General features: G+C 33.4%; 1 protein-coding gene across 4 annotated transcripts in view; it reads right to left on the bottom strand.

The window, feature by feature from the left end:
• Window positions 1-13,264, bottom strand: part of TECRL (trans-2,3-enoyl-CoA reductase like) — a 97,886-nt gene that overhangs the window by 33,549 nt on the left and 51,073 nt on the right. For 2 of the 4 annotated variants that reach the window (XM_070612818.1, XM_070612820.1), the window contains exons 4-5: window positions 8,629-8,732; window positions 614-729 (exon numbers count right to left, since the gene is read on the bottom strand). In XM_070612818.1, the coding sequence (XP_070468919.1) occupies window positions 614-729; window positions 8,629-8,732 (220 nt within the window). The remainder of the gene's footprint in view (window positions 1-613; window positions 730-8,628; window positions 8,733-13,264) is intronic. The other 2 variants (XM_070612821.1, XM_070612819.1) reach the window with 1 other exon arrangement.

Genomic DNA, 13,264 nt, shown 5'->3' with positions numbered 1-13,264 from the left:
TTTGTTTTTGAACAAATTGCTAATCCTACATCTCAGTGTAGCATCTTGAATAATGATTTTCTTTCTCTTTAATTCGGTATGCCGAAAGAGACAGACAGACAGACCAACCAATTATTTCCACAATATGCTAACTACTCCGGTTGTATATTCTGCTTTGATAACTGTCTTGGTCTTTTTTCTGTCTTCAACATAAAATTTAATTTTGTATTTTGACTTACTAAAGATAACTCGTAAAAACTTTTTCATTAGTTAGGTCATTATTTCTTTCCTATGTAATGTTGCCCATGTTTTTAAAGAAGTATCTATATTTTGAGCCTAAATATGGCTGCTCAACTTTATAATTGAAGATCTTTTTTGATATTTCTAAATTTCTAGATTTCTCTTGTTGTGTGATTATTATCAACTTAAATTCCCTCTACTTTAAAGTATATTTAATAGTTTATTGTTTATAAATTTGCAAGTTGGTGTGGATACATTATTTATGGTTACCTAAAATATATTTCCCCAAAATTGAATCCACTTTAATTGGGTTTACAAATAACCTTTATTAAGATAATATCTGTGTACTGGTTCACCTCCTCCTTAATCTATATATACTATACGTATTACTTACTGTACCACTGGGTGGCGTAATCTTCTAGAACACTCTTTCATGTCATATATATATGGGATCCTCAAATAAAAGAGGAGATATATTAGCAGAGGTCCTGTGTATTCAGCCAAAAATACCTGAAAATAAGAAGCTGATTTAGATTAAACATATTTTTATAGATGTTAAGTTTCACTTATGACTATGAGCATCTATTTTTTAAAAAGAATTAGACTAAGTGCTAATGCAAATAACAAAAAGTCTTCCTTGGAAGAATTACCCAAGAGTTAGGAGAATGACAATTATAAATAATTAATTTAAAATAAAAATTAATATTGAACCTAATGTTTTTTTCATAAACAGTACAAAGGAATTTTTATTTAACTAACCAATAACCAAATATTTCTTCATGTCTCCCTAGCCCCATACACATTCCATCTTCTGTGTCAACTGTGCTTGTCACTAAATGGAATGGGCTTTAGTGACTGTTTTTGGTTTTTTCCTTATCTTTACATGGCCATGTCGTCTTGAACTCAATTGATTTGACCCTGATTAAAATTGAAATAATTTAGTTGTCTCTTTTGGAAATTTTAGACCTCGATTCTAATGAGTCTGAGTGGGTATTTAAAAGGATTGCCTTCTGACTTCTGGAGCTGAGGGGCAACCACATATGTGGAAAGAAATATCCATCCTACAGAGAGACAGTTTAAGACTTGGAAAGATAGCTGGAAGCAAGAACTTGTGATTGCAGAAAGATTAACTGGCTGAGTGGTTTTCTGAATCTGGTGACTGTCCATTATTTGACTTTGTTTTGATACTGCAACCAAGTTAAAGTCACACTCTGGAATTTTCAGACAGAAGAGGGAAAATAATTGACCTCTGAGTGTTCAAAGAGAAGAGAATTGATACAAACATGACAATGATAAATTCAACTGCCATTACTACTTTGCTTTGTCTTTGCCAATTTTCATCATTTTCTAAGGAGGAAAACTTAAAGCTGCACTTGTTTTACTGAATATGCAGGTGTGCTCAATGAGTAAAAATTATGTTCTTATCTTTGGTGAGAATTTTATATAGTTAGATGGTTACAATACACGATATGCATGTTTTATGTATATATGCATAAATAATAAATACATATACACATAGAAAAATATATACATGCACATATATACATACATGTAATACATGTATAATAATAATACATACAATAATAATGCATATTATAGCTATTTATATACATAGGTTTCTTCAGTTATAATTTTTCTTTTTAGCAATATTTATCATCTCATGAGCCCCAAAAGACTTTTATGTGAAGGTAAAAACAATGCAACATCTGATAAATTCAATATATAAGCAACCTTTTTACCGAGAGACTATATTGATTTATGGCATACAACATGCCTGATTATTCAGATATAAAGAAAAAATATTTACCACTTTTGAATGCCTGATAATAGAGTCTAGTTTATACTCTAGAACAAGGAAAGTGATTGTTTTATTACAGCAAAACGTTTAAAATATTTGTTTCAATGCCATCTGATCTAGTCAGGTCAAATTTGAGCAAATTCGCTAGTAATATATCAGGAATGAAAACTGTCGTGAATAATAGTTAACGTGGACCAAATGTCACTCTTTATTAAGTTAATAAAAATGCTATCACAAATAGGAAGTTTCCTTGGATCAGAGGAAATTAAACTACAATCTCATCTCCATCATCTCCTAAAAATAAATTCGGAGAACCTGCTGGCTTACAGTAATATGTTCTAGGAGGCCCAACATTTTATCACAAATATTATTCATACTGAAACTTGGGGGTTAAAACAGTACATTGTATGAAGATAGATCCTGACCTGACAGCAGTAGAGAATGATAAGAAATAACCTTTGTACAATGTATCTTTCAAAAAAAACAGTCTATTTGGGTGCAAATAGAAGAAAAGAAGAGATATGTTTTATTAAACTTAGAAGGTAATCAGAAAATAGTTTCAGAATAAATAAAACTACAAGCCAGAAAGACAAATACTAAGATGACAGCCTCTGAAACAGGAATTGTTCTTCGTCTACTAAAAAAGAGAGAGTAAAAACAAAACCAAAACCAAAATAAACAAACAAACAAATATGGTTGGGTATACAGCCTAAGCAAATCAGATTAATTTGCAAAGACTAGGAACTCCATTGTAATCCACAAGTTTAGCAGAGATTCTATCTTCAAAGTAAGTAGATATACTCTTTTTACTTTGCAGATACATGCTACCTTAAATTCCAAAATCAAATTCTTTTCATGCTTCCCTTTTATAGAAAGTTCTCTGTATTAAACGAATGTGTTGCTTTAAATGCAAAATTCACTACTTCTACTAGGCAAGCCAGGTAATTGGGATTTTTTTGAACTTCTGTGGAGTATTCAATTTAGTGTTTGTCTAAATTGAAAGAGGTAGAAGGCAATAAGCTGGTTTAGAAAATATAATTGAAACATGTGGCTGCAATAGTGAATTGATTAGGACTCTTGTGCTTAGATTGTGCTTAATGCATTTCATCCTCTCTTGAAAAGAAAAAGCATGACTTTTTATTCCTGTTGTTATTGAGGTGATGGCTTTACTTGTTTTTTAAAATTGCAATTGACAGTCGAAAGCAAAATAAATTGCGCATTTCACAGTTGTTGAAAATTATGAACAAAAATAAAGTAGTGCCAACTTTAACCTTTTAAAGATAGGAGAGCTACTAAATATAATTATGAGAGCATTTCCCAATAGTAATATCACTTTGTACTCAATGAGTACTATCGAAGCTAATATGATACTAGAAATTATTTTTTTTAATTTAACCACTATAGGAATAACATATAATGGGGAATTCTGTTTTAGATTATTCAAACAAATCATTCTAATGAGATCAGTGAGAAAGATTGATTAAAATGTTTTTCAGGCTTCAAAGAGCTACTGAGTCATGGAAGAATTAGAAGGTCAAGATTTTTAAACAGGGTTCCAGAGTAATGATTGAACATGAGATATGAAGCCTGGTAAGAAGATCAAATCTTTTGGGGGTGCTTGAGAAGAAAAGGACAAAAATTGTTGCTTGGTGTCTTGCAAGGATGGAGGTGGCTTTATAAAACCTCCAGGATTTGGGTTAGTGAATTACACCATAGGAGTGAAGATGAGGCAGAAATAGATCTGTCTACACAGGTACTGAGGCTCCGCCTGGAATCATTTCAATCATTGATTGGGTTAAAACGACCTGGACCCATTAGTGCCCGTAGTACATCTGTAGAATGATAGATCATCTTTGAAAGAAGGTAACATCATCCTAGGCTCAAGTTATCTTTAAAGTTTTTCACATAAATTTTCCTGCACTAAGTTATAAATATACGAGTATACAAGGAGTGAAGATATTGTGACCGAAACCAAAAGAAACAGCAGACATTGAAAACACATAAACTGAGGATTCACATAACAAAATTATCAGACATATACTTTTACAAAACTATCTTTTAGGGGCTGGCCCCGTGGCCCAGTGGTTAAGTTCGCATGCTCCGCTGCAGGCGGCCCAGTGTTTCGTTGGTTTGAATCCTGGGCGAGGACATGGCACTGCTCATCAAACCACGCTGAGGCCGCGTCCCACATGCCACAACTATGAAGGACCCACAATGAAGAGTGTATACAACTATGTACTGGGGGGCTTTGGGGATAAAAAGGAAAAAATAAAATCTTTTTAAAAAAAACTATCTTTTAATATTCGAAGAAATAAAAGACATGATTGAGACTGTCGGTAGATATCTGAAAACTCTGAAAAGAAAAACATGGAAATGCAATATGAAACCCAAAAGGAGAATACAAAGAGAATAACGGAAAAGCGAAAGGTGAAGAGATTATGCTAATTTTTCAAATTAAATATATATATCAAACCATAGACTCAGATAACACTATAAACCTGAGGCAGAGGAAACAGAAACATAATCATAACTGTGAGTGCCAAAGTCAAACTGCTGCTAACCAAAGAAAGAAAAATTTTAAATAAGCCAGAGAAAGACACACTACTTTCAAAGAAGTATAGCTGACTTTTCAACAGAAACAGTGGGAGCCAGAAATAAAAATAATGAAATGTTGTGAAGTGAAAACAAAAATAACCACCAAGATTGAATTATTTTTTTCTGCAAAAATATTCTTCAAGAATAAAAGTTAAATAAACATGCTTTAACATGAACAAGAATTGAGAGAATTCGTTAATGATAAAAGTAGAGTAAAGCACTGAAAGTGTTTTTCAGGAAGAAGAATAATGATACCAGATTAGTTCAACATGAGAAGGAAGAACTAAATTGCAGTAAAGAGGATAAATCTAAATAAATATTGACTATATAAAATTATAGGACTGGATTTTGGCTTTAAAATATGTAGAAAATTAAAATATACCACGATAGAAGGTATGTCAGGAGGAACTCAAATATCTTAAAGTCATTTAACTATCTATGAGGTATCACATTAGTAAACTTAAATTAAACACTTTATATTAGTGTCTAATATTTTAAAAACCTACAGTGTAATCTCTTGAGTACACTAGAGTTAGTAAAAAAAAAGAAGATATAACCACCAAAATAGCAGAGAGGCTAATAGAAAAGAAAGTATGACAATTAATCCAAATGCGGCAAGAAAAAAAAAACAGAAAATGGATTATAAAACACAAGAGGCAAATTGGAAGAAAATACTGATTGTTTGGTGATTAAAAAAAATAGGTAATTCTCTACAATATAAATAGACTATGATTAAATGTAAACTATTAAACTGTTAGAAAAAATCCTGGGAGAAATACTCCTGGACTTAGGGCCCAGCAGAGAGTTCTTACATAGGTCATATGACAGTGAAGGCAAGATCCTTAAGAGAAAATATTGATAAATCAGACTGCATTAATATTGGAAACTCGGGGGCCAGCCTGATGGCGCAGCAGTTAAGTGCACAAGTTCCGCTTTGGCGGCCAGGGGTTCACCACTTCGGATCCCGCGTGCGGACATAGCAACGCTTGGCAAGCTATGCTGTGGCAGGCCTCCCACGTATAAAGTGGCGGAAGATGAGCATGGATGTTAGCTCAGGGCCAGTCTTCCTCAGCAAAAAGAGGAGGACTGGCAATAGTTAGCTCAGGGCTAATCTTCCTCAAAAAAAAAATTTAAAACTTGTTGCACAGCAAAAAAATAACCCTGTTGAAAAGATGAAAAGACAAGTTAAAAACTGAAAGAAAATATTTGCAAACCATGTATTAAAGTACTTATCTAGAATATAAAAGGTACTTGTAAAACTCAACTATGTGTATCAGAAAAGAGTTATGTTCATGCAAATACACGAACAGATAACAGCTTTATTTGTAATAGTAAAATTCTGAAAACGACCCAAATGTCTGTCAATGGCTGAATGGGTAAACAAACTCTGTTACATCCATACTACAGAATATTACTCACCAATAAATGAGAACTGAGTTTGTTACATGCAACAAGCAGGATGGATCCCAAAGGCACAACGCTTAGGGAAAAGTAAATATCAATCACAAAATACTGTTTGATTCTGTTTGCATCGCGTTACCCACATGACAAAAATATAGAGATGAATAGATTGGTGGTTGTCCCAGTGTAGGGAAAAGAATGTGTGAATATAGAAGGGTAATTGAGGGAGTTCCTTTGTGGGAATGGACCAATTCTGTATCTGATTTTGGTGGTAGATACATGAATCTAAGCAAGAGATAAACTGCACAGAACTATAGACACACACATGGATGAATGTATAAGTGGTGAAGACTGAATAAGATCTTTAGTTTAGTTAATAGGATTTATATAATGAGGATTATTACATTGCTATATTAACACTTTCTCCTAACTCTTTCAATAAATTCAATGAGGTAAGAGTTTTTTCAATATTCGGTGATAATATACTCTTACTTGATGAAAAATATTATTAAAATATTAATTTTGACCTTGCTAAGTTAAAGAGATTGTTTTTTTAAAAAAACTATAATAATACTTTTATTATAGGAGCACATTTAATATTTTATAAATGTACAAGAATGTTATGTGTGGTAAAATACTGCTTTTATTGTATAATTTAGTTGATATAAAGTAGGCATGATTGGAATATAATGTGTATATTTTTAGCATTTAATGGAACTGACTCATTTGGAGCAAAAGGTCGTATGAACCATAGAGTTGATTTAAAAATATCCAGCCTATTTCCAGAGCTCCTTTTGTCAACTAAATGACTTTCCTCTCAAATAAGCTATAATTTTCTAGTACAATTGTCATAGAATTCCACCTTAGCACTTTCTCTCCTCAGTGCTTATCCAAATGATGCAGCTGGAATTTCTAATGAACACGCTGTTAATGTCACTCACGCTGACACAACTTCCGTAGACAGAATTCCCTTTTCATCATAAATGTGAACAAAGACTCTGAATAGTTTAACCTTTGAAGATCAAAATCTGCTTGTCTAAAATCTCTTTTAGCAAAGGTTTATAGATATCACATTTAAGTATTAAACCCTTGACTTAAACAATACACGCATCAATAGATTGTTTTGTAAACATTATGAAACACTGCAACAGGATTCATAATATTCTAAACTCAGTTTTTAGGGCAACAAATTAGTACTCAAAAGCTCAGCAAACTTTGGAAATTAAAGCAACTATTTAACCAAAAACACTAAAATATAAGTAATTCTCTAAATACAGGAAGACAATATATGTTAAAGGACAGACTGCTAGAAAAATAAAAGATGTGACAATATTTTAATTAATGAATGTAAACTTGAATTTCTCTTTTTGAGAATTAAATAAGAATGTAAAAGTTATCCTGTGTTTGTAATAATTTTAAAAATTGATTGTTTAAGTATAAAAGGAAAACTCAAAGCACTGTGGATGATAATGTTAATTGTTAATGCTGGCAAAAAGGAAAGCCATTTTGAATAGAAAATATTAAAAGTGTAATCATATCACAAATATGGAATAGGACATAATCAGAAAAAAACCTTTAAAAGTGTAAACAAGAAATATAAAATAAGTTTAATTGAAAAATAGAATACTTGCACTATTCTCTGTATATCAGTGTCAAAATTATTTATCAAATTAACTCCTTCACTGCCTCTGTCACTAAATATCACATAGTATTTCCTCTTGCTACTGAAGCTATTCCATCTATCTACTTCTTTCTTTTTTCTTTTTTGGTCAGGAAGATGGGCCCTGAGCTAACATCTATTGCCAACCTTCCTCTTTTCGCTTGAGGAAGATTAGCACTGACCTAACATCTATGCAAATCTTCCTCTATTTTGTATGTGGGTCACTGCCACAGCATGGCTGATGAATGGTGTAGGTCTGCACCTGGAATTGGAACCCACAAAGCCAGGCACTGAAGCAGAGGGCACCTAACTTAACTAGCATGCAACAGAGCCAGCCCCTATCTACCTATTTCTTTATTCATGAATAGTCCAATGTTTGTGAAATAGTGTTAAGTATTTTCTGTTTCTTAGTACTCTGTGTCTTAGTCTTCTTTCTTCTAATGCCATTGGATTCAGCTGCTATCACTTTGAAAGCTCCTCCTCCCAGATGAACCAAAAGAACACCTGCCTCCCCAAACTCAAAGAAGTCTTATTACTTCATTCTCAGTTTCCAAAATGTTCTCCCTCAGCCTTGGAACATTTTTTATTGAATAATTTCCCTCTGTCTGATGTTAGAAGAGTCTTCATTATCCCCAGGACCCTAGAAGGAAAATCTGAAGAAATACCATTGAACTGACAAGGCATAGGGCAAGCAGAAATGGGGCCATCAGTCATAGGGTAGATTGATATTTAAAAGGAAATTTGTCTTCCTTCTTTCAACTGTCTATTTACACTGCTCCAATTCTTGAACGGAATTTTGGACACTGATCATAGTATGAATGGAAAATTTAAAATATCATTCAGTACAATATTTTGTTTCACTATGAATTTATTTGATAGAAATTGTCCTTCTGGTCAACAAATTATTCACATCAAAATATGTGACATGTGTATTGCATTTCAAATTGATACTTACTGTAGTCCAACTGACCTGTTGACCTAGGTCTGTAAAATAGAGTGTGACAATGGAGGAGGCTGCAACACTTTGAATGGTTACGTAGTCCTTCAAAAAAGGCCCACCTTCAATAATAAGGAAATATTATTTTAACACAATTTCAAGTCATAATGATAATAATTTTTAATGTGAGAGCTAAGGATGAAATTTACATGGGAATCTCAATGTACAATAAATCTTTCATGTAAAATAAAATGTGAATAAACACATTTTATAAAATACATTTTATAAAATATATCTAGCAAATTTTCAAATGCATAGTAGTTTCCCAGAGCTATCTAAACAAAGTACAGACTACCAGTAGTTAGTATCATATTTTATTCTGAGAAAATATAATATTAGATATTACCATAATCAAATATGATACAAAGTATTTTAAAAGTATAATTTAAGTGTCAGTAGACAAAGAACTGTTTTCTAAGTGATTTTATTATAGGAGATATTAGTTGGAGTAGATGAATTTCAATGGTCACTGCAAAGCACCATGACTTACCTTTTTAAAAGATCACTATGGATGCTGTGTGGAAAATGGGAAGCAAGGACATTACTTAGGAGAAACTCAAAATTTGTCAAGCAAGATATGATGTTTGGATTAAGGTGGCACTGAAGGAAATGTTAAAAATGCATCAATTCCAGATGTTTTTGAACATAGAAAAGATTCAACTTGAGAGGAGAGGATTCAGTGAGATAAAATAGCTCTTAGAGTTTTGGCCTGAGCACTTAAGGGTGTTGTAATATCATTTACCAACATGAAGAAAACTGAGGAAGGGGAAGGATTTGGGGGTGAAAATTAAGATTTCTGCTAGGGTATGTTAAGTGTGTGATATCTGTTAGACATTCAAGTGAAGAGCTATCAAGTAAGCAGTTGGGTAGATGTCTGTAGATATTTGAAACTCAGTAACAGATAAAGCCATGGGGCTTGATGAGATTATTTATGTACTTAGTTTGAGAAGAGAATGGAAACTGAGACAGTTTTCTACCACTCCAACCTTTCCAAGAAATAAGAGAAACATATAGCAAATACTGAGAAGGAGTTTCTCATGAAATAGCAGGAAAATAAACAGAATAGATGTCTTAGAAGACATGTAAAGGAAATGTTCCATTCTTAAAAATGAGCCGTACAGATATTGAAACTAAAAAGACAATAAAAAGGATCAATGAAACAAAGAGTTGGTTCTTCGAAAAAATTAACAAAATTGACAAACCCTTGGCCAGACTCACCAAGAAAAGAAGAGAGAAATTTCAAATAAATAAAATTAGGAATGAGAGAGGAGAAATCACAACAGATACCAAAGAAATACAAGGGATCATAAGAGAATACTATGAAAAACTATATGCCAACAAATTGAACAACCTAGAAGAAATGGACAAATTCCTGGACTCTTACAACCTACCCAAACTGAACCAGGAAGAAATGGAGAACCTGAATAGGCCAATCACAAGTAAAGAAATAGAAACAGTAATCGAAAACCTCCCCAAAAATAAGAGTCCAGGACCAGACGGCTTCTCTGGAGAATTCTATCAAACATTCAAAGAAGATTTAATACCTATCCTTCTCAAACTATTCCAGAAAATTGAGGAAGATGGAGTACTCCCCAACACATGCTATGAAGCCAACATCACTCTGATCCCCAAACCTGACAAGGACAACACAAAGAAGGAGAACTACAGGCCGATATCACTGATGAACATAGATGCAAAAATCCTCAACAAAATTCTGGCAAACTGAATACAGCAATATGTAAAAAAAATTATACACCATGATCAAGTGGGATTTATACCAGGGACACAGGGATGGTTCAACATCTGCAAGTCAATCAACGTGATACACTACATTAACAAAATGAGAAACAAAAACCACAGGATCATCTCAATAGACGCAGAGAAAGCATTAGACAAGATCCAACATCCATTTATGATAAAAACCCTCAATAAAATGGGTATAGAAGGAAAGTACCTCAACATAATAAAGGCCATATATGACAAACCCACAGCCAACATTATACTCAATGGACAAAAACTGAAAGCCATCCCTCCGAGGACAGGAACAAGACAAGGGTGCCCGCTTTCACCAATCCTATTCAACATAGTACTGGAGGTGTTAGCCAGAGCAATTAGGCAGGAGAAAGAAATAAAAGCAATCCAAATAGGCAATGAAGAAGTAAAACTCTCGCTGTTTGCAGACGACATGATCTTATATGTAGAAAACCCCAAAGAATCCATAGGAAAACTATTAGAAATAATCAACATCTACAGCAAAGTTGCAGGGTATAAAATCAACATACATAATTCATTAGCATTTCTATACACAAACAATGAACCACCAGAAAAAGAACTCAAGAACTCAATCCCATTCACAATCGCAACGAAAAGAATAAAATACCTTGGGATAAATTTAACCAAGGAAGTGAAAGATTTATACAATGAAAACTATAAGACTTTCTTGAAAGAAATGGACGACGACATAAAGAGATGGAAAGACATTCCATGCACATGGATTGGAAGAGTAAACATAGTTAAAAATGTCCATACTACCTAAAGCAATCTACAGATTCAATGCTATCCCAATCAGAATCCCAAGGGCATTCTTTACAGAAATTGAACAAAGAATCCTAAAATTCATATGGGGCAGCAAAAGACCGCGAATTGCTAAAACAATCCTGAGTAAGAAAAACAAAGCCGGAGGCATCACAATCCCAGATTTCAAAACATACTACAAAGCTACAGTGATCAAAACAGCATGGTACTGGTACAAAAACAGGTGCACAGATCAATGGAACAGAATTGAACGCCCAGAGATAAAACCACACATCTATGGACAGCTAATCTTCAACAAAGGAGCTGAGGGCCTACAACGGAGAAAAGAAAGTCTCTTCAACAAATGGTGTTGGGAAAACTGGACAGCCACATGTAAAAGAATGAAGATCGATCATTCTTTTTCACCATTCACAAAAATAAACTCAAAATGGATCAAAGACTTAAAGGTTAGGCCTGACACAATAAGCCTTCTAGAAGAGAATATAGGCAGTACACTCTTTGACATCAGTTTCAAAAGAATCTTTTTGGACACTATAACTCCTCAGATGGGGGAAACAATAGAAAGAATAAACAAATGAGACTTCATCAGACTAAAGACTTTCTTCAAAGCAAGGGAAAACAGGATTGAAACAAAAAAACAGCCCACTAATTGGGAAAAAATATTTACAAGCTACTTATCCAACAAAGGATTAATATCCATAATATACAAAGAACTCACACAGCTTAACAACAAAAAAACAAACAACCTGATCAAAAAATGGGCAGAGGACATGAACAGACATTTCTCCAAAGAAGATATGGCCAAGAGACACATGAAAAGATGTTCATCATCCCTAATCATCAGGGAAATGCAAATCAAAACTACACTAAGATATCACCTTACACCTGTTAGATTGGCAAAAACATCCAAAACCAAAAGTGACAAATGTTGGAGAGGTTGTGGAGAAAAAGGAACCCTCATACACTGTTGGTGGGAATGCAAACTAGTGCAGCCACTATGGAAAACAGTATGGAGATTTCTCAAAAAGTTAAAAATAGAAATACCCTATGACCCAGCCATCCCACTACTGGGTATCTACCCTATGAATCTGAAATCAGCAATCCCAAGAGTCCCATGCACCCCTATGTTCATCGCAGCACTATTTACAATAGCCAAGACGTGGAACCAACCTAAATGCCCAGAACCTGACAACTGGATAAAGAAGATATGGTATATATACACAATGGAATACTACTCAGCCATAAAAAAGGACCAAATTGTTCCATTCGCATCAACATGGATGGACCTTGAGGATATTATATTAAGCAAAATAAGCCAGACAGAGAAAGATGAACTCTATATGACCCCACTTATAGGTGGAAGTTAACATATAGACATGGAGAACCGATCGGTGATTACCAGGGAAAAGGGGGGGTGGGGGGAGGGCACAAAGGGTGAAGTGGTGTGTCCACAACATTACTAACAATAATGTACAACTGAAATCTCACAAGGTTGTAATGTATCATAATCTTAATAAAAAAATGAAAAAATGAACTGTACATAAGTCTGGCATAAGCATACTGGAAGATATGTATAAGGATGTGCTTTTTGCATTATTTGTAATAGCAAAAATTGTATAAAAATCTTAAATGTGCATAAATCAGATAATGGATAAATATATTTTGTTTTATTCCAAATACCAAATGCCAAACAGAAAGAAAAATGAGTGGACTAGAGCTACATGTACCAACATAGATAAATCTCACAAGTATAATGCTATTATTGTTGTTGTCATTGTTGTTGTTATATTTATATTATACTTTATGCTAATCTATTTGTGATTTATATTATCTCCAATGATGAAAAAGTGTCATTCCATTCTCTGTTTGAAAAAATCAGTAAAGTGTTAATTTGTGATGATTATTAGATGATTTTCAGAGTCCAATACATCATTTTATAATTATAGATATTTTAAAATAAGACGAAAATAAACAATTGCTTTATATTAATAGTGAAGATAGTAATTTGACAAATCCAATATGAATATTACAGGCTATCACTTCCTTGATTAGGTTGTGT

Source organism: Equus przewalskii, chromosome 3 (assembly GCF_037783145.1).
Source record: "Equus przewalskii isolate Varuska chromosome 3, EquPr2, whole genome shotgun sequence".
Taxonomy (NCBI): Eukaryota; Metazoa; Chordata; class Mammalia; order Perissodactyla; family Equidae; genus Equus; species Equus przewalskii.
The sequence above is the reverse complement of the archived record's forward strand: the minus strand, read 5'-3'. Positions and strand labels throughout refer to the sequence as shown.